At 47.6% G+C, this 26,647-nt stretch overlaps 2 protein-coding genes across 6 annotated transcripts in view; one reads left to right on the forward strand and one right to left on the reverse strand.

Moving 5' to 3' along the window:
- The window catches only part of EIF2AK1 (eukaryotic translation initiation factor 2 alpha kinase 1), a 29,467-nt gene extending 21,984 nt beyond the window's left edge, over positions 1-7,483 (reverse strand). The window contains exons 1-3 of one of the 3 annotated variants that reach the window (XM_053275958.1): positions 7,005-7,470; positions 4,039-4,197; positions 2,306-2,386 (exon numbers count right to left, since the gene is read on the reverse strand). In XM_053275958.1, coding sequence (XP_053131933.1) covers positions 2,306-2,386; positions 4,039-4,197; positions 7,005-7,449 — 685 coding nt within the window. In that variant the 5' untranslated portion in view covers positions 7,450-7,470. Of the gene's footprint in view, positions 1-2,305; positions 2,387-4,038; positions 4,198-7,004 lie in introns of all 3 variants that reach the window. The other 2 variants (XM_053275960.1, XM_053275959.1) reach the window with 2 other exon arrangements.
- USP42 (ubiquitin specific peptidase 42) overlaps positions 1,553-26,647 on the forward strand; it is a 54,203-nt gene continuing 29,108 nt past the window's right edge. Inside the window, exon 1 of one of the 3 annotated variants that reach the window (XM_053275953.1) lies at positions 1,553-2,280. The gene's annotated coding sequence lies outside the window, so the exon portion shown is untranslated. Of the gene's footprint in view, positions 2,281-12,327; positions 12,483-14,647; positions 14,819-26,647 lie in introns of those variants that run through there. The other 2 variants (XM_053275954.1, XM_053275952.1) reach the window with 2 other exon arrangements.

Below are 26,647 nucleotides of genomic sequence, written 5' to 3' on the forward strand. Positions count from 1 at the left end.
TAATTGCCCTGACAGGCTGCAATAGTAGATGCAACGTTAACAGACGTATGCCCACTATAATGTGAAATAGTTTCACATCTGCACAGAGTACTCCATCTGACCGCACAAGTGGAGGGAGAAATTATTGAACTAGAACACGATGGGATAAAATCCAGCATTAAAATATACCTTAAAAAGCCTCTGCCAGTTGAGTGCTGACCTTCAAGGCCCAATCAAAGGTCTTATTAAAACCAAATCAAGCTCATACTTGAACTGTGGGAAGCTTCAGAATTCCTCTCCCTGCACAATTGTACTGTTCACATCTGCCCGTGGATGGGAACTAAGATAGCCCGTTGGCAAGCTCAGGAGCAGAGGAGGGGTAGGAGGCTGGTGACCTGCACCACTTCAGCCCCTGCCTCCCTACCAGCTGTTGTTGGATTATAGGGGCTGATAGTCAGGGATGATGGGAGTTGTAGTCCAACAGCCGCTGGAGGGCCAAAGTTGTGCAGCCCTGCTCTAAGGCATGCTGGGCCTACACCACTTAATGTTTTAGGATGCCGGCAGGGGGAAGAGGCGAGAGGGGTAAATGCACCCTCCCCCGCTCTTAAAACGGCACCAGCCGCCGCCTCTGAACCAGTGGAACCGCCCGTTCTCCAAACCGGTTCTGTGCACATCCCTACCTCCTTGCAGCCCTGGTCAGCATTGTACCGGAAGTGGCTGGTGCGCATGCGCATGTCACACGCACTCACCGGCCATTTCCGATACGATGCTGACTGGGGCTGCAAGGAGGTACGCAGCAGCCCCACACAGCATTCCCTCTAAGGCATGCGTGCGTCTGCCACCCAAGTTTTTGGATGTCCACTCAGTTAATTTTAGATCCCGCTCAGATTGAATCAGGACAGTCCCACTCTGAATATACGTGCACACACACTGCCTTGATACTGCTGCCCAGAACAAAATTCACTCCACACAGAGGTGAAAAAATATTAGAGGGCACACTGGCCCCACACCAGCATTTTTGGAGACAGCGCCAACAGGGGGGAAGCGGCGAGGGCGGAGGCAGGGGCACCTTCCCTGCTTCTTAAAGGTAACCCCCACCCGGTCTCAGAACCGATCCGAACGCCGGACCTCCAGACCAGTTTTGGCGGTCCATAAAAGGACCACTGTACCAGTTCGTGCACATCCCTATCTGCCATGTGGTCCTGCCATGTAGTACCCTTGTGGTCTTGTGGTCCAGAGGAAGAAGTCAAGAGTGACTAGCGTACCCACCCCATTCTGAGGAACGGGGTGGGGGAAACAGTGGAAGACAAATCCGGCGGCGACTCGATAGTCTACAGATTAAAAATTTATGCATTCCAGCATGATAATTATAGTTCTAGCATTAAGCCAGAGTAGCTTTTTTTTTTTTTTTAAACTCAAGATGAGACATTATTCTGTCTTCCTTGGGAAATAAATACAGCTGATTTAAGTGTGTAGCCTTGAAAAACAACAGAACCTTAGGGAAAATACCGGAAGACTTCAAACTGGTTAAGAGTTCCAAAGCAGTTAAAGTCGGTTCCTAAGCCTATTGCTCGCCAAAAACAGCACCCTATGCTATAAGGCTTCGACACAATTTAGCTTCCTTAGACATGTGTGTTTAGGGCATGTGTAAAGATAATAGGCTGTCATTAAAAGACACTGTAAGTCATAAAGGCGATTATTGCAGCCACAGACACAGTTCAAATAGCACCTCCGCCAACCATTATGAAGCAAAGCATTGTGATGCGGACATGAACTGCCACTGACTTGTAAGCTACTCTACTTATTGAAGTCTATGATAGGGTACTGAAACCCATCAAGGGTATCAAGGGCTGCCATTGGTAGATGACATGCTTAGTACACAAAGAGAACCCAATAGAGTCAGAGTGGCTCATGTATGCTTGTCTATTTCTGTCCTAGCAGCACAGAGATAAGACATCATCGTTGGTCCTGAGCGTGCCTTGGCACAGTGAATTGTAGTGGTAGTATTAGACAGTAAGAAAAACAAACACTAATTATTTTTCTTTTAGCATTAGTAGTGATAGATATAGTAAGAATAAGTTAGGGGTTTTTGGTTTCCATTTGTTTATTGAAATATTGAGAGGATTACTACATAGATAGATAGATAGTAAAGGCAGAATTCCAGTAGGGTTTCCATACTACCTACATTAGGGTAGAAAATACCACATAGGTTTGAGGAATTATTCAAACCAAGGAAAATCCAGCAGGACAGAATCCAGCAGGACAGAACCAGCATTCCTCTACTACATTGAATAATCTAATGTAAGTACAGTGACATATTTAGCACCTTTATTTAGCAGTTCTTTCTGTAGTCTAGTATATGTATAATACACTGGAATGTGGTGTAGAGTTGTGTTGCTTCCAGCATCTGTAAAAAAAACACTCACAGAATCTTAACCACACTAATCAAGTGTGTTTAATCAAAATAAATTTCCTTTTGCCAGGAAATCTAGGACCAACAAATGGAAGTACTGTTTCACATGACACATAATCAACTTGTGGAATTCTCTGCCACAAGATGTGGTGACAGCCAACAACCTGGATGGCTTTAAGAGGGGTTTGGAGAACTTCACAGAGGAGAGGTCTATCAAGGGCTACTAGTCGGAGGGCTATAGGCCACCTCCAGCCTCAGAAGCAGGATGCCTCTGAGTACCAGTTACAGGGGAGTAACACCAAGAGAGAGGGCATGCCTTCAATTCCTGCTTCCAGCAGCATTTGGTGGGCCACTGTGTGAAACAGGATGCTGGACTAGATGGGCCTTGGGCCTGATCCAGCAGGGCTGTTCTTATGTTCTTGAAATAATTAAAGCATGGCTGAAAAGTAGTCCATCTGGCTAGAAGTTAGGGATGTGCTCGAATTGTTTTGGTGCCGCTTTAGATTCAGCCTCCTGCAGCTGAAATATTTCAACACGGGGCAAGGGGTTCCTTTAAACAGAGGCAGGCAAGTTGTACCAGCTATTCCAGTGAGCTACAACCCCACCACACTACCACACTGCCCCACTGCGGCACTGTCATTCTTTAAATCTTGAAAGCAGAAACTGCACAGCTGTCCCCTTTAAACTGCTGCACCATGCCGATGGGACACTGCTCCCAGCAGCCCTTGTGCGGCATCGGCATGGTATCGTAGAGGTACCAGGTATTGTTTTGGTTTTTTTATACACCACTCTGTGTACAGAAGGGGGAAAGTATCAAAATTCCTATGTTCCAGCATCCACATTTCAAAGTACTTGGACAACCAGTCAGCTGGGTTTTCTCCAGCACTTACTTCAAATTCAAGTATATTCAAGTGTCAAACAATTGTTATTTCATGCAGAATTATTTTCATTATTGATAGTACATTTTATCTTGTCCTCCTTCCAAAGAGCTCAGGACAACCATGTTTTACAGTTTAGACTTTTTCTTCCCCTTTCTAGTAGAGTGTTTGTTTTTTTAATTCTACTGAATGGCAAGAAGCTAAACATTTGTGGAAGGCATCCACTAATTGAGTATAAATAAAGATGCAGATAATGAAAACTGTGTCAATGAATAAGGTTGCTGGGGAGCAACAGCAAGAGAGAGGGCATGCCCTCACCTCTTACCTCTGGGCTTCTCAGGGGTATCTGGTGGGCCACTATGTGAAACAGAATGCTGGACTGGATGGGCCTCCTTGGGCCTGATCCAGCAGGGCTGTTCTTATGTAAGGTTAAAGTCAGACAAACTAACATTTACCACAGTCCATAAGTATGTCGGGCCTTAATTTGTTTGAATTTTAATTAACTACAGTGCCATTTCATAATTATTTAATTATATTTGTACACTGCCTCAAACATCTCTGGGTGGTTTACAACAACATAAAACAAATTAAAACGGAAATTAAAATATTTAAAGGATTCTAGACAATTCAGACAAATTAAGGCCTACCTTAGATCCATGGCTAGGTAATACATCTAACAGGTCTATTTGCTGAAGATATATGTTCATTCTTCATATTACACTTTGGGAATTGACAAGCATCACCAGACAAGATTAAGCTCTTACTAACATTCAAACAAACGCCTTGCGCGTGTAGGGTCTTGGGCATACACATGACAAAGATGTTCTAGAAGAGAAACAAGCAGGAGCTGGTTGGCAACTGAGGAAGTGATGTTCCTTAACCTTTGTGACCCATTGGAAACTCGACACTCGGCTGGCCAATCAGATTCTGAAAAGAAAAAGAAAAAGGCAAACATTAAAGCTGGAAATTCCTACACAGAAGTGCCTTCTAGTAAGGAATTGAATAATCTAATGTAATGTAATTGAATAATCTAATGTGTTCCTTTAGTGAGCAGTATCTTGTGGGATAATCCTACATACAAATAAGATTCTGATGACACCATATGCTTTTTGTGTTGGGATTCTATTAGCATTTTATGCAGCCCTAAATGAAACAGTAGAGAAAGACAATAGAAGCACAACTGAAGCTCTTCAGTTAGTAGTGATCTTCTTCAGATATTTTGTTTGTTTTGCATCATTACAATGAGACCATTTTTTAAAAATCAGCATAACCTTGGGATTATAAAGAAGGTGGTCTGCATCAACATAACAGAGAGGAAGCTGATGCAATTATCTAGTACTCTAAAGCCTGAAAGAGTCACAAGACAGATTGGTGAGGATGATGAAACTACATCCCCACACCACCACCCCTGGACATTTCTCTCAAGGTGAAGCAGGGTGATGTAACTTCATAACTGTTCAGTCAGGCAGATTCTTCTGAGGTTGTTAAGCAGTGTAGCTTCGCTAACTCTTACACTAGTTTGCTAAATTTGTATTCCTGAAAACATGTAGGGGAGGCTAAAGGCAGGAAATACATACCCAGAACTTTGTAGCCATCTGCTATTTAATAAAGAATTAACAGTGGAACATCAGTCAAAAAGGATTCAAAGTCATTATGATTTGGGCACCTCCTGCATTTAAAAACACGGCACTCCTTAGCCAATTGTTTTAATTGCATAACCCTTGGCAATTATGGTGTACCACGCCGATAAAAGTCATCCTAGCAGCTAGGAAATTTATGACAAGTCCCTTGTGCAGGCAAGGAGCAAACTTTAGTGCTTTCGGCAGATTTTTCCCCCCATCTAGATTTCAAGTAACAGCAGTTAGCTTCCTGCTGTGCAGAAACCTGAATCCCAGGGAGAATTTAGTCAATGCTAGTTTTCTAATTCCAGGTTACCTTTTTGCTCAGTAAAGCATTAAAAAAATTACATCTTCCACCTGGAGTCTTAAGTGGCACAATCCATTTCACCAATCAGAGGACTCCACCGCCGAGTCTTATCTATTGTTTAGCAAGAGGAAAAGAACCCTCCTGTGGCACAATAGAGGTCAACAATATGGACAGGTCTATACATGCAGCAGAATCAAATGGCAAAGCTTTTCCTGGACTGGACTGTTTCAAGCATGGGGGAAGGATTTGTGTGTATGAACACTCCCTGCCTCCTCCACACACACCCCAACCCCACCCCACTTCAGTGTAGAGAACCAGTGTAACCGGAGAAAGATTTAAGGGAAGGATTTAAAGGATTTGTGTGTTTTTAAAAAAAAAATAATTTTTTTTGGCTGTAAACTGCCTTGAGATTGCTTTAAATGAAAGGCGGTATATAAATTTAACAATAAATAGATAATCAAAAATTTAGACTGGTTTTCTAGGTATAAGTCATTTTTCCAGTAGAACATTTCCTGGACTGTATGTGTTCCCTAAGAGCTGACACCAACTTGATGGCACTTAATCAATCAATCAGTCACCACCTATACCCTGAACTGGTGCAGTCCAGAAGTTTTACCACTTCATTTTGCTGCATGTAAACTGGGGCAGTTTACACTCCCTTGCCTGAAAGAAAATCCCATGAAACTGTGTGGGGCTTACTTCTGAGTAAACATGCATCGAAATAGGCTGTTAAGGAAGGGAAAGACTTTCCAGATAGCCTCACCGCCAATAATACTTCTAATTAGACATTACAAAGGGCAAATTGCATTTTATAATAATTTGCCTCCCTTCCTCCATCCTCTGTTGCCTCACAGCCCCCTGCCCTGATGAGCTTACAGTCATGTTGTGAGCAACCCAGAGCACAATTTGCTATGGGGTGGCCATATAAATAAAGTTGCAATAATGACAACTTCATTGATATGGCTGCTCCATAACATATTATTCATAACATGTGGCTCACAATGTGACTGTATGCTCATCGGGACCTGTACTCCAGTGCCATGCCAAAAAAAAAACCCAAGTCTACAGAAAAACATAGGCCCAGCTTAGGGCAAAACACTAGGAACCTAGGAAGTTGCCTTATACCGAGTCAGACCTTTGGCCCATCCAGCAGAGACCGAGAGCGGCTTCTCCTCCAAGGCAGGAGTCTCTCTTGGAGATGCTGCCAGGGAGGGAACTGGGAACCTTCTGCATGCCGAGCAGGCAGGTGGTTCGGAGCAGCCCCAGGGGAATCTCTCACAGGGCTCACACGTGGTCTCCCATTCAAATGCAAACCAGGGCGGACCCTGTTTAGCAAATCGCTGGAGGAGAGTGTGAAAACAAGCCCGTTGCCACCTGGCGACCTCTCTCTCCCCACGAGGCACTCAAGGGTGGGCCAGCCCACTCCCGGCATCCATGGCCGCCCCCCCCCACCCCCGGCTGCTGCTCCTGAGCAGGAAACCTGCTTGGGACTGGAGCAGGGCAGGCGAGGCCGCGTGTCCCCCCCACCCCCACCCCACCCCCCCAATCAAGGCAGCGGCTCCCTTTTTGCCCCCTCCAACCCCCCCCCTGCGTGCCCCTTCTCACAGGGATGGATCCCCAGAGGGGTGGGCTGCAACTCCCAGCATCCCCCCCCCAGCGGCCATGGCTTCAGGGGATCCCCGTGGAGGCGGGGGGGCACTGCCTCCCCCACCCCACCCCACCGTTCACCCCTCACAAGGCTGTGGCGGCCTGTCCCTCCCCTTGCCCCCCACCCCCCTCTCACTGCCCCCTCAGCCGCCCCCACGCACCGTCCCACTGCGGCTCCGGCCTCCCCTCCTCCTCCTCAGCGGGGAGCTCGATGGCCGCGGGGGCCGCCAGCACTGCCGCCGCCGCCGCCTCCGCCTCCTCCTGCTCGGCTGCCCGTCGCCGTCCTGGCGTCCCCGCCGCGGCCCCTCCGGCCTCCCTTCCCCACATGGCCGAGTTTTCGGTGCGAGTGCGAGGCAGCAGCAGCAGCAGACGGGCGGCCGCGCGGCGGAGGAGGGAGAAGCCGGGGGGCGGAGCGGCCCACTCGAGTCGGCGGCAGGCCAGCCGCGGCCCAGCGGCGCCCCCTGCCTGCCCGCGTCTGCTCCGGCGGCCTGGCCCAGAGAAGCCGCCGGTCTCTTCGGCCCTGCTGCTGCTGCTGCCGCCGCCCCCCCGAAGGCTCCCTCCAGCCCCCTGGAGCGCCGCAGCCAGCAGCAGGCCTCCCGGCCCCATGGGGGCTGCCCACTCCGGTGGAAGCTGGAGCTGGAGGAGGATGAGTAGTGCTGCTCTTCGTCGTTGTTTATTATTATTAGTTTTGTTTTGTTATTCATCGTTTATTATTTTATGATTAGGAACCTGGGAAGCTGCCTTCTACCGAGTCAGGCCCTGGGTCCATCTCGCTCAGTATTGTCTACCCAGACTGGCAGCGGCTTCTCCAAGGTTGCAGGCAGGAGTCTCTCTCTCAGCCCTGTCTTGGAGATGCTGCCAGGGAGGGGACTTGGAAGTGGAACCTCCTGCTCTTCCCGGAGCGGCTCCATCTTAAGGGGAATCTCTTCCAGTGCTCACACTTCTAGTCTCCCATTCATAGGAAACATAGGAAGCTGCCATATACTGAGTCAGACCCTTGGTCCATCTAGCTCAGTACTGAGCTGTCTTGGAGATACCAGGGAGGGACTTGGGACCTTCTTTGTGTAAACCGCCCTGAGCCATTTTTGGAAGGGCAGTATAAAAATCAAATGAATGAATGCAAGCAGGCAGGTGCTCTTCCCAGAGCAGCCCCATCCCCTAAGGGGAATATCTTCCAGTGCTCACACATGTTGTCTCCCATTCAAATGCAAACCAGGGCAGACCCTGCTTAGCAAAGGGGGACAAATCATGCTTGCTACCACAAAACCAGCTCTCCTCCCAAATATTCCCCAATATTTGTTACAATATGTTACATAGAAAACTTTTTTTAAAAAAAGATGATCCTTCCTGTGTCAACCTATGATATTTTAGGGTAGCTTTTGAAAAGGCCTGGCATCTTTGTTCCAAACTAGGACATCAAGCAGACACTAAGATTGCCAAACCTGAGTAAAGCTATTTTGTTTGTTTGCTTTCCACTTCTCTATTCTGTTCATGCGTGGAAGAGTATACGTGGTTAGGTTTATCTCCACAACAACCCGGTGAGGGAGGTTTGGTTTTGTTTTTTTTTAACCAAGCTAACTCTAGTATGTGCACTGGAAGAAGCCCACACACTCTTCAAGGGGTTGCCAAGTCACAGCCCAGAGATTTGCCATGTACTGTACCTTTTTATGTTCTCAGTTGAATCCTGAGTCATGCTCCCTTTTCCATTACAGTTGTCCCTCGCCAACCACGAGGGTTCTGTTCCTGGAAACCCTCGTGGTTGGCAAATCCACGGTAGACGAGCCATTGGTTTCAATGGCAAACGGCTTAGGGGAATTGTGGTCACAAAGCCACCGAAAACAAGGTACAAAATGGAAACTATCACCCCCCTGACCCCTGGAAATGACCCCCCCCAAATTGTCTCCCAAATCCCATATATATATATATATATATATATATATATATATATATATATATAAATTGCCAAGCCACAGATACCCAGGTCACAGTTGGTGAGGGCGGTCACAGTTTCCCCAGTCGTGGATACTCAAATCCACAAGGGATGACTGCAATCTTTTCAGAGCAGTACACCTGGAATGCCACTCACTATTGGGTCAAACTACGGGTGGTCACGGAAGGATGATGGTGATCAGGCAAGAGAAGTCACATCTCCAGTTTGGACAGGAATTCATACTGTTAATGAGAAATACCAGCTGTAATAACCACACAAACCCCTGCCACAACCCTGTATATCATATTAGCTAAAATAATCATGCCTTATTTCCCTTAATGTATTGTTTCACTATATTCATTATTTTTGCTTAGTTCTGTTACTACATCTAAATGACCTGGTTGTGAATTGTGTCTTTTTGGATGTGCATATCTAACAAAGAAAAGATGGCCACTGATCATTTGCATGTGTGTTTCCTAGAAAATCTAAAAGAATCTTTACTCTACCCACTAGCCATCAGCCATCTGTATCAAGGTAATAGGGCCATTGGTTTCTCTGGGGGATATTCAGTTTAATCAATCAGCTGATAGCAAACTGAGAAGTGATTAATTAGAACATATCTTTTGTGAGTCTCAGTAATTAACCATTACAATTAATGGCTTGTGGCTTTTCATGTTCTGTTCTAAAGATTCAGTATAGTGTACAGTAAATGCTCATGTTCACCTTGATATTCTCACTCAGCATGGTTTCCTTTGACTTTCTAGTGGAGTTTTTTGTCCTCTGTCAAAATCCTTCAGCTTTCAAAGAGTCTACCTCCTGGGTGCTATTTTTAGATAGTTAGAACTGCTATGATTTCAAAGATCTGAATTTTTCTCTATCTAAAAGATACTGTTTGACAGATCAAAATATCCTTCATCCCCCACCCCCCAAAAGGGAGGCACTGTACTTGTACAGTGGTTGTAGAATTTTGTGCAATCCACAGAGCAGGTTCAGCAGGGTGTCAATTTCTCCATGCTAGTCATCAGACATGGTGCGACTCCATATTCTCCATGACCTCACAGTTTGGAAGTGGCCTGTTGAATAATTGTAAAGATTTCTCCTTCAAAACCTGAAAAACATTTGCGGCTAAAAGATTTGCCCTGCTGAGAAAAATGTGTGTCATCTCTTCACTCACAATTCTGAATTCTGTAAAGGAGAACAGGCTAGTTTGATTTAAAATGGAAGTTCTCGGCCTTCTGCTTCAGGTTGAAATGTTTGAAAACCAGTAACACCAAGATGTCATTGCTAGTTTAATGGGTTACTTTAATACAAAGCTTCTGATTTTGTATGCAAGTGGAAGATTTTTTTAAACGTTATATCAAAAATGTGACACAGAAATTAAACGTGAAAGGACAACTGAAGAAAGCCATCCCATTTCAATTAAACTAGACAAGGCCTAATCTTCCGACAGTTTCCTGAGAAGATAAATAGAAACCTATCTTGAAGCATGTGGATTTATTGTAAGCCACTTTGAACATTTCATTGTGGAAAATGCCGCTTATAAATACCTATAATAAACAATACATAAATAAAAAGTCACATAAGAATTTCTCTTGTGTCGGGGGGAAAATACTCGTGTGGCACTTTAAGGACTGATCAGTTTATTGTAGCATAAACTTTCCTGGATTACAGCCCAAGATTTTAGATCCATAAGTTGTTATCCTCAGCTGCCAAGTCAAGCATAATTCTAGGAACATAGGAAGCTGCCTTATGATGAGTCAGACTAATCCATCTCGCTCAGTATTGTCTACACTGACTGGCAGCAACTTCTCCAATGTTCCATTCAGCAGTTGAATCTGGGACTGGCTGGATGTAAAGCAGATGTCCTGCCACATATGATCCCATCTCCAAACTGCAATAAAGGGGCGGGGGGATAAAGTTCATACATGGCATGATACAATTCAACACCTTGTAAACACACTGCTAGGAAAATCACAAATGCCTGGTGGGATCAAACTATTTCGAATTGTCTCTAACATATAGACAGGCCTCTTGAGGAACTGAATTCCACAGCTCTGGAGTCACAACCAAAGTGTCTCTGCTCCTACCAGAAGCTCATTTCAGCTCTTGGAAAGATGACATTTGGAGCAGACACTTCTCCGCAGTTCTGAGATCCCCAGGAGGCCAGAGAGAGAGAAAGCATTTCCCGAGATTGTCAAGAGTCAGGCTGAAGAGGTCAAAAAGAGCACTTTGAACTGGGCACAGAAACAAATCAGCTTGCATTGCATCCGGCTGTTTGCATCACTGTCATTCTGCTCGGAGGTCCTCCAAAAGACCAGTCACATGTACATGATCAGTCTGCTGTTGACAACAGCTCTCTCTGAAAGTTAAGGATGTTGAAGTTCGTATGCAACATAGGACTCTATGAAAGCAAACGAGAATACTGCACTTTTAAATTTCTGAATTTTCCAGGTGCTAGCTACATTCTGAATCATACCTCCAAACTTGCAATGTTAACATGCTGGATATCGGGAGGATCTTTATTCTGGATGCAATTTGCTTGAATTGGGACTGAAAACATTTCCAGATGATATGAAGAAGTGCCACCCCTTTCTTGCTACCAGCACAGCCATGACTGTGCCACAGCTCCATTACTTATGCTCCTCTGCCTTCTCACCCATGATGGACAAACACATCTGTTCTAGATGACACATCATCTGACTTCAGTTGGTATCTAACAAAGCTGATTCAACAATTGAACCTTTAATTTGCCTGCTTCCATTCTTCCTCTGACAGAGACATGGATTTGAGTGCATTCAAAGGATCTCAACTATGCTATTGACAACAAATGCTGAAAAACTTCGGAAGGGAGGAATAGGATGAGAAAGCATCACCATTTGTATTTATACCATAATACAGATGTATTTGCCTGTATAGCATTGCTGTTTTTTCTGACTCTCATATTGTGATATGCATAGCTGAAGTTACCTGGAACATAGGAAGCTGCCTTATACCGAGTCAAACCATTGGTCTACATCGCTCAGTATTGTCCGCTCTGACTGGTAGTGGCTCTGCAAAGTTGCAGGCAGAAGTTTCTCCCAGCCCTACTGGGAGATGCCAGGGCTTGAACCTGCATGCAAGCAGGCAGATGCACACTTCCACTGAGCTATGGCCCCATCCCCTATAGGGAATGTCTTCCAGCAGACAGTGTTCACATGTAGTCACCCATCCAAATGCTAACCAAAGGGGACCCTGCTTAGCAAAAGGGACAATTACTGCTTGCTACCACGACGACAATGAATATTTATATCCCGCTTTTCAACAAAAGTGTCCAAAGTGGTTTATATAGCGAAATAATAAGATGGAGCCCTGTCCCCAAAGGGCTCACAATTTAAAAAGAAATGTAAGATAGACATTGTACCACAAGACCAGCTCTTCCACATATTTTGTCAGCTCTCTACCTGACACACTGAATTCCACATACCTGAAGCAGCAGCATCCACCCAAATTTGGCTGTCCAGAGAAGATGATGGTTCATTTCATGATGGTCAGGGTAATCATGTGTGGCAGTTGCTCACAGTTGCTTCCAACTGTGGTCCTAAGCAGGATTATGGATCTTTGCCACCTTCTTCTTGGCCTCAGCCTTGCTTTCAGCCAGGAATTTGACAGAGGTGTACACACATCCAATCTAAAGTGGATGAGTATCGGGGTTCATCTTCAGCAGCTTAAGGCATGTACTAAAGTTACCAAACCAGAAAACTGTTGCCAATGACAGCATCCTTTACGCTCACACATTTGAGGATATTTAGCTTGCTTTTGACTTAACATGCTTTGGCATCATAATGGGAAAAGCGACTGGAATTTGAGGAAGGTGACACATCCCACTGCTGACGACAGTAATGTAAGAACATAGGAAGAGTCCTGCTGGATCAGGACCAAGGCTTATCTCGTCCAGCACCCTGTTTCCCACAGTGGCCCACCAGATGCCTCTGGGAAGCCCACAAGCAGGAGATGAAGGCAAGCCCCCTCCTGCTGTTGCTCCCATGTATGCTTCCCTTCCCACTTTCCCAAGTGGTGAGAAGCTCCAGGGATACTACTTGGATTTGTGTTTTATAGTCAGCTATACAGGGTTAACCCTATATTGGGCAGCAGCGAAATAGGAAGATGCTGAAAGGCATAATCTCATACTGCGCGGGAGGTGGCCATGGTCAACCCCTCCTGTATTGTACCAAAGACAACTACCGGGTTCTGTGGGCGCCAGGAGTCGAAATCGACTCGACGGCACACTTGACCTTTATACAGGGACAGCCTAGCTGTAAAGATACTTTGAAAAGCTAACCTTTGAGAGCAGGCACGATAGTAATACTTAGGACTGGGAGTGTGTGACGTTATACATTACACCTTTCCAAATCTTCTGTTAGGAATCTTGCCCTGCATGGTAACCATGCAGGTAGTCTTTTGACATACAGGCTAATTTTAATCATGTACTTGGAAATAAGTTGCCCCGTTGATTTAAATGGGTTTTACAGTACAGTCACTGCTGGCCAGCCGCAGGTTTCCCAATTGTGGATTTGAGTATCTGCGGCTGGGAAATTGTGGCAGGTCTCGCCAACCGTGACCTATCTGTGGTTTGGTGAGTTCCCCCCCAAAAAAAATTTGGGGTTTTTCTCAATTTTTGGGTGTCAGGGGGTCATTTTTGGAGGGCCCTTCACTCCTCTTACTAACTCCTGGTCATTTTTGACCCCCCCTTTTAACTATATTTTGCAATCCTTTCCTGACTGTGATTCCCTGAACCCTGTTTTCCATTTATTTCAATGGCTTGTCTACCATGAATTCACCAACTGTGAGGTTTTCCGGAACAGAACCCTTGCGGTTTGGCAAGGGATCCAAAACTAGTGTCCCCCCCACCCCCACCCCCAAGTTCTTTGATGTTAGAAATCAGGGGGATGTCTTAAATTCAGAGTCATCTTCTATTTGGGTAAATATGGGTACTTCCAAACAAGTGTACCCTGACGCCTGACTCTGCTTCCATTTCTAGTCCTCCAAGGGACCACGAGGATGTAGAGAGTTGTCAGATAATACCCAATATACATGACTCCCAATGCAATTCTTTCCTCTAGGTCAGAAATGTGGGGCACTTCCCTTAAAATTAAATCATTCAGTCCTGTATGGGTATCTCATATTCACGCACACTGCGTATTTAAGACAGTGTTAACTAGATTTCTCAGTGCAAGTTGCTGTGCCCTGAGCATGTGCAGAGTGCCTGGAAACTGTGCCGCCTAACAGCAGCACAGCAGCATTTCGTGGTTTCTCCACACCAGGCAAGGCTGCCCAGTGTTGGCCTTCCAGCTGTTTCAGGGCTACACTTCCCATCATTCCTGTGAGCCACTGAGACTGGGGGTGATGGGAGTTATAGTCCAAGCTGGGGTGGGGGACGCAGTTGCGCAGGCTTGGTCCGCACTAACAGCTCTGCCCCTCTGCAATAACCCCGGGCGGCTCAACTTCGGCTCTCCCGCTGTATTTGAACTTCAGCTCCCAGCATCCTCCCCAGCCGCAGTGGCCAGTAGTCAAGGATTATGGGAGTTGTAGGTCAAGATCTGAGCCCAGCATCCCCGAAGCCGGGCCACATAAAGCCGCAGTAGGGCTTATCTGCAAATAAACACGCCCCACTTAGAGCCGCAACGGGGTCCGCCCTACTCCTAGGGCGGCGCCAGGGGAGCCTTCTTTTATTTTTCTGGCGCCTCGCCGCTCCCTCTGCTCTTTGGCGACGGCTCCTGGCGCCTGCCGGCCCCGCCCCCTTTCCGCCTCCCCCCCACGCGCCGGTTGTTCCACAGCGACCCCTGGCGTCCGGCGGCGGGGGCGCAGGGGCGGTGCTGGTCCCTGGGTGACCCAGAGGCGCGCCACCGGCCGCGGGGCCCCGGATGCAGGAGGCCGGGCGGAGCGGGGACGTCATTGTTCCCCGACACGGGCAAGCCGGAGGCGGAGCGGCCGGGCTGAGGCGAGGAGGAGGGCTGCTGCTGCTGCCGCTGGGGCGGCGGCGAAGGGGACCCGGCAGCGCCGAGCCAGGTGAGCCCGCGGGAGGGCGCGGCGGCGCGGGAGCCAGCTGGGGCGGGGCACCGCCGGGCCTCCCCCCTCCCCCCGGCGAGGCCCGCTCCCGCCCCCCTGCCGAGGAGGAGGAGGAGGAGGGAGAGGCCCCCTCCCTCCCGCCAGGCCCACGCGCGCCCCGCCCAGCCGCCTCCGCGCCTGCCCCCCCGCCGCCATCAGGCTCCACCCGGGGCGCCCCCCCATTGTGCTGTGTGTGGTGGGGGGCGGGGGGGAGACAGAGACCGGTTCCTCTGACGCCCTGGCCTGCTGGGGAGGAGGGGGCGGCCCGGCGGGGGAGGGGCTGCTGCTCCTCTCTCAGGGAGGGGGGATGTGATGAGCCCCCCCGCACCCCTCTTGCCCCTTATGGAGGAGGGAGGGAGGGAGGGGCATGTGGCTGCAGTGTACACGCGCGGCAGGCAAGGTTCCCTCCAAAAACGAGCAGGGGTGTGTGTGTGTGTTTGGCACACGCAGTGTATTACTCGCACACACACACACACACACACACAGAGCCCCCCCACTAGGACACAGGCTTGCATGTGTGTGTGATATACACCTTCAGATTAACACCATGTATTCTCATTTTTATGACTCCCATTATTGGGAGTTTGATATTATTATATTATTGTTTGATATACCATTTCCCCCCACGAGGGCTCAAAGTGTGTCTGTAATTGTGTTTCTGTGTACATCACACACACAGAGAGACAGGTTTTGCAATCAGGGCTTGTGTACAGACTGCAAAGCCTGTGTGTGTGTGTGTATGTTATGTACACACAAACACAATTAATTATGATGTATTGATTTCTATACAGCTGTTTCCCAGAAGGACTCAAAGTTGTGTGTGTACATATATGGGTGTACCTGCATATCTATTGCTTATACATATTAGCCACCCCCCACAACCAAACCCAGGTTTGGGTCTAATTATTATTCTGGTTATTTATTTATTTACTTACTTATATACCACGTTCCCCCAGAAGGGCTCTAAGTGGTGTGCAGATGCATTTTGCTTTGGCCTGCATACAGTGCATTCACACACAGCCCTGCTCCCATGCAAGACCCAGATGTGTGTGTCTTCTGAGTACACGCCCCTCTCTCTGCCCACGATTAATAGGGGGATTATGAATTATTTCCGCGCTCCTCAGTTTTACTGAGGGGCATATGGTGCATGCATCATATTTACCTACTCCATCCCAAGCCTATATATCCTGGGAAGGCAGAAGGGACTCTTGTGTGGAGAGAAAGGCAAGTTTCCCCTGACATGTGCTTGTTGGGGGGAGGTTACACATGCTGCCCCCCCCTCTGCATTTTTTGTTCATGATCTCATCCTCTTGTGTCTGATCTCAAGACTCATCTTCACTTTTGTGGTTCCCCTCAATTATCCCTGCCCCATTTGCACTGCCACGCCCCCCCCTTTTGCAGGTGGGTGAGGGGGTTGGAAGTCTCTTGTCATTTTCTTCTAGTGTTACTTCTCTTGCTTGGTTGCCATGGACACTGCCTCTCAAATGAGTGATTCCTGTACAGCCTCTCTCCTCTTTCCTCCCTCCGCTGGGTGTCTGGGGATCCTTGGGTGGCGGGAATGGGCCAGTCCTCTTGCCCTCCCTCTCCAGCTTCTAGGCCCAGTGCTTCTGCACCCGTTGTTTTTCTCCCCCGTCTCTCCCTTTTCCCCATCGGAGTAGGCACGTTGCTGCAGCTGTGGCTGGGTTTGAATTTCCTGCTTGAGCATTTTCCGTACTTGCGCTGGTTGTGGGACGTGTGGACATCAGGTCTGCGCTGTTCTGTGTTTGGCATGAATGATCTCCTAGCACCAACACAATAGATTTTGAGGTCCTGGAGTTGAGAAAAAGCCTATCCATATGCATCTTTCATGCCTTGCAGGATCTGGCCTCCCTAGGGATGAGTGTATCAAATGCTTCTGCCATCAGTCATGTTGAACTTCCTGGGGTGGGGAAGACAGGCCTTTTACAGATATTGTGCCTTCTGTATGCTCTGACTGGCTACCAACCACGCCCCCCCCCCCATCCCAAGGCTGCTTCGAGGCTGGCTTGTCGGCTGCACATAGCTGGAAATATTCTTTCAGCTCTCTGCATCAGTGATGCTTTCTAATGACCAAAAACAAAATGTATTTTTGAAGGCACTCTTAAAACTCACAATGCTCCCCTGGCTTCCTTCTTCTGGAAGAGGCCAGAATAGAATATCTTAAGAGAGCCAGTTAACTTTGTTGCAGATGACTGTTGTGAGATTGAATAAAGGGTTCAGGCATAAGGCCAACAATTTCAGGAAAAAGAAACTATATTGATTTAGAATAGAAGTGTGTGTGTGTGAATCTAAGGAAACTTAAAAACCTAAACTGGAGGTGGAGGCAATTGCTGGAAGTTTACCTTTTAAAAGATTTGTCCCCTTTTAAAGAGACAGTTATTTAGTGCCTGATCTTCGTGAGAGATCTGATATTTCCAATCAAGGTATTTTACTTTTAAAGTAAGATGCATTAGTATGAGTTTATTTTTCAAAGAGACGGAAAATTAGGTGGTTACCTGTTGGGTGCAGTGGGGAAATACCTGACTAACAAGCAGAAGGTTGCCAGTTCAAATCCCCGCTGGTACTATATCGGGCAGCAGTGAGATAGGAAGATGTTCAAAGGCATCTGGTCAACCCCTCCTGTATTCTACCAAAGAAAACCACAGGCCCCTGTGGGCACCAGGAGTCGAAATCAACTTGACGGCACACTTTACTTTTACCTGTTGATAGATGATCCTGAAGTTCAGGGATAAACTTGAGCTGTTTTTCTTTTTGTCTGTGGGTGGTTATAAAGGATAATGTTCTCTAGCTGTTCAGCCTACATGTGTATGAAATTGACAGAAAAGAAAGCTTAAAAGTAGGATGCATTGTGATTGACGAAGGTGATATTTCACAGAAGCCATTAAAAGGAATAGTTTCTCTTCTGTCCTATACAGTGTTTGAAATTGATCGGTTTTTGTTTGTCCACTCTGATAGTAGTTAGCTGAAAGTTACATATTGCTTTATCTCTATGGCAACTGTAAGACCAGATTTGTACAGATAAATGTGCTGCTTTTATTGAGAGGGTTTCTAATGTGCAGATTAGTTCATAACTGTAGTGACGTAATTAATGCAGGTTGACTTTTGAACCAGATACACAATAATAATAACATTGTTGTACTACATACTGCAAGTGTAGAGACAAATCATAAGCCTTTGAATAAGGAAATCAAGTGACACTAGTAAGTAGGCAGGACATATCTACTAAGTGGCTTTAAGGTCTGAAGAATGTATACATAGGGGCATATGTCTCTCATCAATAGTTGGCATATATTTACAGCCCAGTATGCAGGGAGAGTCCCAGCAATTTCACTCAAAGCAACTGTTGGGTCATTGTCTTGACCATCATTTAGGACAGGCTTGCCTTAAAACCATTTAGGTTTTCTTTGGCAGCCCAAGCATTTAGGAGCCAGGACATGGATTCCTGACAAAACTACCAGACTTACTGGATGGGGAGGGTAAATAAGTACTTTACAGGTGCTTAGAACAGAAAGAGGACTGACTGGGGCAAATAACAGTTTTTTAAAAATAACGTTACCTCTGAATATCCTAGTTTAGGCAGCACAGTTAAATTTCTAGGTGCCATGGTGCCCTGGCGCCTGGGATTTTGTCAAGCCCCTGGATACATGGACATTTTTCCTACACATTCCTGTATACCGTGGGGGCGGTGAGGGAGGAGAGAGAAAAGCATTCACATGTCTGTTCTGCCTCATGTACACATGCAGAGAAGCTACAGTCAGAAACATCATGCATCATGGTGTAAATATGATGTGCTTTTTCTTACACTAAAGTGTAAGAAAATGTTTGAAGCATCCCTGACAAACTGATATAAGGGGCTTGGTGGAAATGCAGATGGACTAACCATAGTTAAAAGTCAATGCGAAGTGGAATGGAAATTGCTGTTATGAAAACAGTGGTGGGAAATCTCTGCTATTCTCTACCCACTGACCTTATCTTGGCTCTGTGAAGTCTCTTCCTTCTCTTCTGCAGCTCCCTGTTCTTGTGCTCTTACATACCTGCTCTTGTTCAAGGCATAAAAATCCCACGCCTCCCCACATCCTCAGAGCAAAGGAATGAAGTGGCTTCGAGACAAAGCTGAGCATCCTTGTGAAGTGTATCTTGTGATGCTTTTTGTTGCTGCTGCTGCCTTTGGTCCTGTTTGTACATGGTCCCGGTGCATAGACAGTGGTTAACTGTGCATAGTTGTGCAGTGAAATGGGGCCCACGCAAGGAAGACCTTCCCGTGGGATTCCCCCACTCAGTGATTTTCATAAGTGAGCCCCAGTTCTGTGCATGCTAGCGGTTGTGGTGCACACAGAGGCCTGAAGCTTCCTCCTCTTCCATGCCACGTATATAACCTGAACCCTGGGGCCATGTGTGACTAGCCCACTGTTGTGGCCCCTTTATGTCAAGAAGTGTGTCTTTTTGAGTGGTCCACCATTGCTCCCGTGCCTGTTCTCGCTCCCTCTAGTGCGAGTGAGGAGAGCTGTCTTGCCTTCCTCTCTGACTTGCAGGTGGGACCATCACCCGCAGTTGCACTGCTCTTTGGTTGTCATCACTGCAGCGGGGAAGATCTCTGCTCCCCACTTCTCCCCCTCCAATTTGAAGAGGAAGGCTGAGGGGGTAGACCGTAGCTCTTTGGCAGAGCAGTTGCTTTGCATGGAGAAGGTCCTGGGTTCAGTCCCTGGCAGCATCTCCAGGTAGGGCTGGGAAAGACATCTCCCCAAATCCCTGGTGAGCTGCTGCATGTCAGTGTAGACAGTACTGAGCTAGATAAACCAATGGGTTGACTCCATATAAGGCAGCTTTCTTTGTTCAGGGATGGGGTTGTCGTTCAGTGGCAGAGCATCCGCTTGGCATGCAGAAGGGCCTCCCAGGCTCAGTCCCTGGCGGCAGCATCTCCAGGTCGGGCTGGAACAGACTCCTGCCTGGAACCTGGGAGAGCTGCTGCCAGTCCGTGTAGACAGTGCTGAGCTAGATGGACCATGGGCTGACTCGGTATGAGGCAGCTGCTGACCCTGTTGTTTTCTTGCGCAGTGCTTGAAATGCTTCTTGCTCTAGCTGACAAAACTAGTTCCAGCACTGCCCACCTCCCCAGATGGCAGGTCTGGCTGTTTTGGGTGCGGGGTGGCAGGGGTGCTGTGAGCCCCTTGGTCTTCCATCACCAGGACAGGCCTCAGTTTCTAAGTGGGCAGGGAGCAGCGGGTGGGGATTGTCTGGCCTGGCCGCTGGGCTTTCTACAGCCTACTGAACTGCAGGGGGACCTCCCCCCCCCCATGGCTCCCAGCGTGGGTGCGGCTTCATCCACCATCTCGCACACGAGGCCCAGTGTCCATGGGCCAGCCTTGCGTGTGACTTATTGGGAGTGAATCCTGCTGAATTCATGGGACACACACGGACTCCCGGTAAGCCTGTGGACAGTGGAACTTGTTTCTGATGAATCTGCATTTTGGTTTTGCGGGGTGGACCTGGTGACCACAAAGTTTGGCTTGGCTGTTGAGGCCAATCAGAATCTGTTTCCACCTTGGTGGCCGCCCTCCCCACCACGCTTTTGGGATCCTGGGGACTGCTGCTGCTGCTGGAAGCAATATGTTTGTGTGGAGGAGGAGGAGGAGTTCACGTTCACCATCTGACTGGCTGCCCTATTTGGCTTCTGGAAGGTCCTTTCCAGAGGTTTAGTTGGCTAGTCTTTTGGGTGGAGTTTTATGTTTTTGCTACCGTCTGCAGAGAGTGGCTTTGCTCACTTGCTTTGACTCTCTCTGAAGTGAGTTGTTAGGCTAGCGTCTTTCTGCAAGGCCCTTGTTCTTTGCTTGAGGCATGTTGTATTCTAGGAGGAGGAGACCGCCTTATGGGGAGCTGATGGTCCTGCTTTGCAGCTGCTGACAAGATGACCTTTGGGGTCTCCTGTGACCCAAAGGGCAAGTGAGGAGCATCCGTGGGTTCATAGTTCAGCATCCGCAAGCTTTTGAACGAAGATCTTTTCTGTTAAAGGTGATTCCTTCTTACAGGATAATAGCCTGATGCTGTGCATGTTGTGTAGAGCCAGTATGGTGTAGTGGTTAGAGTATTGGACTAGAACCAGGGAGACCTGAGTTCAAATCCCCAATCAGCCATGAAGCCCACTGGGTGATTCTGGGCCAGTCACTACTTCTCTCAGCCTCACCTCCTCCACTGGGTTGTTGGGAGGAGAAACATAACCTCGTCCGCTGCTATGGGCTCCTTGGAAGAAGAGCAGAATATAAATGAGAGGAATGTTCAGGGGTCAATCTTGCGCATTTCAGCCGGGCTTACTCCCAAGTAAGGAATTTTACCATGGCACCTCAACTAGGCGATTCAGAGGCAGAGTTATTTAATACAATCTTTTACTTGCTGGCAGCTCTGTTTCTGTTACGTTACTTGTGGAGTGGATAAAGAAAAGCCCATTTACTCCATGCCGCTCTCCAGGGAGTCTGGTGATTTTGTCAAGTGTCCATTGTCTAGCGCCTGAATTTTGGGGCTGGTTCCTAGATACAAAGGGAAATGGTCAAGGTCTGGAGTTCTGCACCACCTTGTTGGAACGAATGAATGGCAGCTGCACCCTGTCGTCCTTCGCGGGTGGCACGGAAGCGCACCGACCTCATTCTGGCTTTTTCAGAGACCCTAGACAGTGACTCCGCTTATGTTGTTAGCAACAGTGTTCAAGAGGCATTTCTTCCCAGAAAAAGAGGGCTTGTCTAAAGAATCGAATGCGGCGAGTGTGTTGTAGCATTCTTCACTTTCACTCGTCAGTGCTCTGCCATTCCCTTTTTCACTTTTGATTGTTTGTCACGGTCGTCTTTCACAAGTGGCGTTGAAGCAGCCGGGTTTTCTGTTGTCGGGGAGATGAAAAACTTATTCTCCCGGCCACTCAGTGGAGCCTCCTCTTTCTCTGGGTCCACATCTGCCTTGCTGACAGATCATCTTCACTGAGTGCGGCTGACGGTTCTGCCTTGTCTTTCATTACTAGGGTTGCTCCAGGCACCTCTGCAGTGATGCACTTTTGGTATCTGCTCTTGGGCTCTAGCTTGCTCTCTTGGCTGGGTTCTTCTCTTTGATAAGCAAATCTCTCAAAGGACTGGCAAGTGGACTCCAGCCAGGCAATTCGGTAACTGACTTCTTTGTAACTCAAGAGCTCATCTAATTACCTGCTTTTTATTTCTCCTTTGCACACTGTACATTTTGCCTGGTTAATGGGAGGGCACATTATGTTTAAGATCTACTCTGCTTTCATTGCTGTTCAAATTACGGACAAACAGATGCAGGCAGGAAATGAGTAAATACTTGACCATGTTTAGCACAAATGCTGAGAGGTGTTTCCTATGGTGATCTTGTTACATTATTGGGCAATTTGGTGAATCTGAGCCCTGGAGCTCTGAAAAGAAAACTGATTTAAAGGGACTTCTGAGAGCGTGTCATTTTGGAAGACTGTGAAAGCTGTCAAGTGTGCTTTATTTAACTTCACATGTGTGAAGTACTTCCAGTATTCATGTCAAGCTGTGTTCTAGGCTGTGCAGCATTTATTTAATTGTAATATAGGTGGCCCTCATTATCTGCGCGTGTCCATGGTTTTAACAACCATGGTTTCACATATCTGCAGATGGGTCTTAGAGACTTGGTTTCTTTTCCAGGCCTTAAAATGACCTGGAAATGGCTTCTGGCTTCATTTCTGGCTGCCATTTTACAGTGCAAAGCCATTTTGTGGGTCTTTTTAAAAAACACACACACACACAACACCCCACTATTTTTTGCAAAACATCAGAGGAATTATGGGTTTTAGGGGGCATCAGAGAGCTGGAGACCTAGAGAGCAAGGTACAGTACTTTCTTGTTCTTATTTCTGCACACACACAGAAATTATTTAGGAACATAGGAAGCTGCCATATACTGAGTCAGACCATTGTTCCATCTAGCTCAGTAGTGTCTACACAGACTGGCAGCGGCCTTTCCAAGGTTGCAGGCAGGAATCTCTCTCAGCCCTCTCTTGGAGATGCTGCCAGGGAGGGGACTTGGAACCTTCTGCTCCTCTGAGAGCAGCTCCATCCCCTGAGGGGAATATTTTACAGTGCTCACACTTCTAGTCTTTCATATGCAACTAGGGTGGAGGTGACAAGTCATGCTTGCTATCACAAGACCAGCTCTCTTCTCCCTTTCTAAGCCCTTTGTGTGTGAGTAGGAACCTAACTCCTGGATTCCCATAGGGGTAAGGTTTTGGTATTTGTGGTTTCCATATTTGCACCTATAGGTGAGAATGGAACCCCCGCGAATAACGAGGGCCACCTGTAGTAGTAGTAATGACAACTTTATATGTTAGCTGCCCCGTAACAAATTATTCTCTGGGTGGTTCACAATAGAACAATAATAAAATAAAATATACACAATTAAAACATGTTAAAAAACAAAACAAAATTACAATAAAATACAAAAACATTTTAATTATTTTCTAAAAAACCTATTTTAAAAGGCCTAAAAGAACAGAAAGGTCTTTAAGGAAAAGTGTGCCGTTGAGTCGATTTCGACTCCTGGTGCCCACAGAGCCCTGTGGTTTTCTTTGATAGAATACAGGAGGGGTTGACCATTGCCGCCTCCCATGTAGTATGAGATAATGCCTTTCAGCATCTTCCTATATTGCTGCTGCCCGATATAGTACCATTCAAACCAGCAACCTTTTGCTTGTTAGTCAAGTATTTCCCCACTGCGCCACTTAAGGTGACTTAGAAAGGCCTTTAGGAACCTTTCTTTACCTGGTGTCTAAAAGAATAAAGTGACAACGCCAGACAAGCCTCACTGGGGAGGCTATTCCATTAGATGGGGTGCCACCACCAAAAAGGCCATCTTCCTAGTAGCCACCCACCTCACCTCACATCTGGCTGGGGGATTCGAAGCAGGGCCTCAAGTTCTGGTTCGGTTCTTTATTTAATTTTTACATTTATATCCTGCTTTTCCTCCGAAGATCCCAAAGAGGAGTACGTGGTTATGTTTATCCTTACAGCAACCCTGGGAGGCAGATTAGGCTGAAAGAAAGTGACTGCCCCAGAGTCACCCAGTGAGTTGAATGGGGATTTGAACTTGTGTCTCCCCAGTATTAGTCCAACACTCTAACCACTGTGCCACACCTGCTCATTTGTGATGGCCTGACATTGGGGAGGGCTGAACATGGGTCACAGGAAGTGCTGAGAGTAGCTTAAGATGTTGATGGTTTCAAAGTAGGACACTCCAGCAGGAGAGGCTGTAGAAACTCCCTGGAGCTATTCCTGTCATTGGCTGGGAATCTGCCTACGTACTGGATCCTCTTGCCTTCCATCCCATTTTCCTGGCTCATACCCACTGGTGATGAACCCATTGAGAAATTGCTGCCTGCACTGATATGACAGCAGTCATCATAAGAACAGCCCTGCTGGATCAGGCCCAAGGAGGCCCATCTAGTCCAGCATCCTGTTTTGCACAGTGGCCCACCAGATGCCGCTAGAAGCCTACAGGCAGGAGTTGAGGGCATGCCGTCCATCCTGCTGTTGCTCCCCTGCAACTGGTACTCAGAGGCATCCTGCCTTTGAGGCTGGAGGTGGCTCACAGCCCTCCCACTAGTAGCCATTGATAGACCTCCCCCTAATGAAGTTCTGCAAACCTCTCTTCAAGCCATCCAGGTTGTTGGCCATCACCACATCTTGTGGCAGAGAATTCCACAAGTGGATTATGCGTTGTGTGAAAAAGTACTTCCATTTGCTGGTCCTAGATTTCCTGGCAATCAATTTCATGGAGTGACCCCTGGTTCTAGTGTTATGTGAGAGGGAGAAGAATTTCTCTCTAACCATTTTCTCCACACCATGCATGATTTTATAGACCTCTATCATGTCTCCCTGCAGTCGTCTTTTTTCTAAACTAAAAAGCCCCAGGTGTTGTAGTCTCGCCTCATAAGAAAGGTGCTGAAGGCCCCTAATCATCTTGGTTGCCCTCTTCTGCACCTTCTCCAGTTCTACAATGTCCTTTTAAAGATGTAGATCCTAGTGCAGGTAGTAATTTCTCAGTGTCTCACCAGGGCAGATGGTCGAGGAGGTTGGGATGGAAGGAGTCATGGATTGCAGCCTGGACTTGCAATCTGCCGTTTTCCTGGGGCAAGAAACCTTTGCCCAAGTCAGCAGCTGGAACATGGGAAGCTGCCTGAAACTGAGTCAGACCGTTAGTCCATCTTGCTCAGTGTTGTCTTCACAGACTGGCAGCGGCTTCTCCAAGGTTGTCGGCAGGAGTCTCTCTCAGACCCATCTTGGAGATGCTGCCAGGGAGGGAACTGGGAACTTCTGCATGTAGTGCAGATGTTCTACCACTGAGCTGTGGGCTCAGGTAGTTAAACCAGCTTGCCTTTTAGGTTTTAGCTGCTGGGTTGTGGTTTTGATTTGCTTGTAGCTCTGTTACTCAATATCTTATGGTATTGTTTTATGTACTAATTGCTTTCTATTTTAGTTGTGAGTTGCCATTGTGTTTTTTAATGAAAAGTGGATCCAGAATCTATGAAATGCATCGTAGGGCATCGTATCACAGCCCAGCGATAGAGCATCAGCTTTGCCTGCTGAAGGTCCCAGGTTCAGTCCTTGTCATCTCTCTAGGCATGGTTGGCAAAGACCTTCATCTCAAGCCCTGGAGAGCTGCTGGTGGTCCAGGTAGACCATTCTGAGCTTGAGGGACCAGGGTCTGGCAGGGCCGTTGGGTGTCATTTTGCGCAGGACGCTTCCCAGATCTGATGCTAGAACTTTCAAAGTGCCAGCATTTCTGACCAGGCAGGCGCCCTCCTTGATGTCCTGGAGGCCTCTGTGCAAACGCAGACACCTTGGAGGCGTTTTGTCTGGCTTTGGGCAGGGCACACACAGAGTCCAACACGGTGCCGTGTTCACAGCTGAATAAGGTGTAATACCCATTTGGCAGGTGCTGGATGTGAAAGGAGAGAATGCCCCACGGCCCGTGGCCCGTGTCGGTGATGCCGTGTCACTTTCCAGTTGGCCCCTGCTCCTGGCTTGGCTCCCGCTCCACACATGAATAGGCTGCACAAAGGGAGGGGCGAGTTTCCGCCCAGACAGTCTCCCCGAAGCTTTCATATCCCAGCAGAGGGTCTGACACCCCCCCACACACACACACACACTTGGCCAGGAAGGATTGTCTCCCTCCTCCCCTCAGCTGGAGAAATGGTCTCTCTGATTTGGGCACATCATTGATTTCATCTGCTCATGTCGTTTGAGCTGAAAGCAAAGCTGGCTACTTCACCCTGTGGCCTCAAAGTTCTTATTACAGCCCCTTTGGGCGGATTTGACTTACGTGCTTTGGGAGAAGGGGGTATGGATGTAAGTGCCCAGATTCCCCATGTATTAAGCAAATAGGAATCTGAGCTGGTCATGCTGCAGGGGGGCGGGGCAGGGGGGAGGGACACACCCACGTGTCTGTAGAAGGATGCAAAAATGTGTTCCTGGGCAGCGAGTGAGAAAACGGAAATGAAATGTGATAAGAGTGCTAATCTGAGTACTGGGACATACAGTCAACAAGGAAGTGAAATCCTTTTAAAAAACGCCATTCCTGGCTGGCTGGCTAGACCAGACTTCCCGTTGTCTTATTCTCTTACCTGGGACGGGGAGAGGGAGTCCTCAGACGGAGATCTTCAGATGTTGTTGGACTATTAGCTCCCAGCACGCTCACCCACAGTGGCTGAAAGTTGGGGTGATGGCAGTCCAACTGCACATAGGGCCCTTGGCCTTAG

The sequence above is a fragment of the Hemicordylus capensis genome, chromosome 13 (assembly GCF_027244095.1).
Source record: "Hemicordylus capensis ecotype Gifberg chromosome 13, rHemCap1.1.pri, whole genome shotgun sequence".
In the NCBI taxonomy this organism is placed as follows: domain Eukaryota; kingdom Metazoa; phylum Chordata; class Lepidosauria; order Squamata; family Cordylidae; genus Hemicordylus; species Hemicordylus capensis.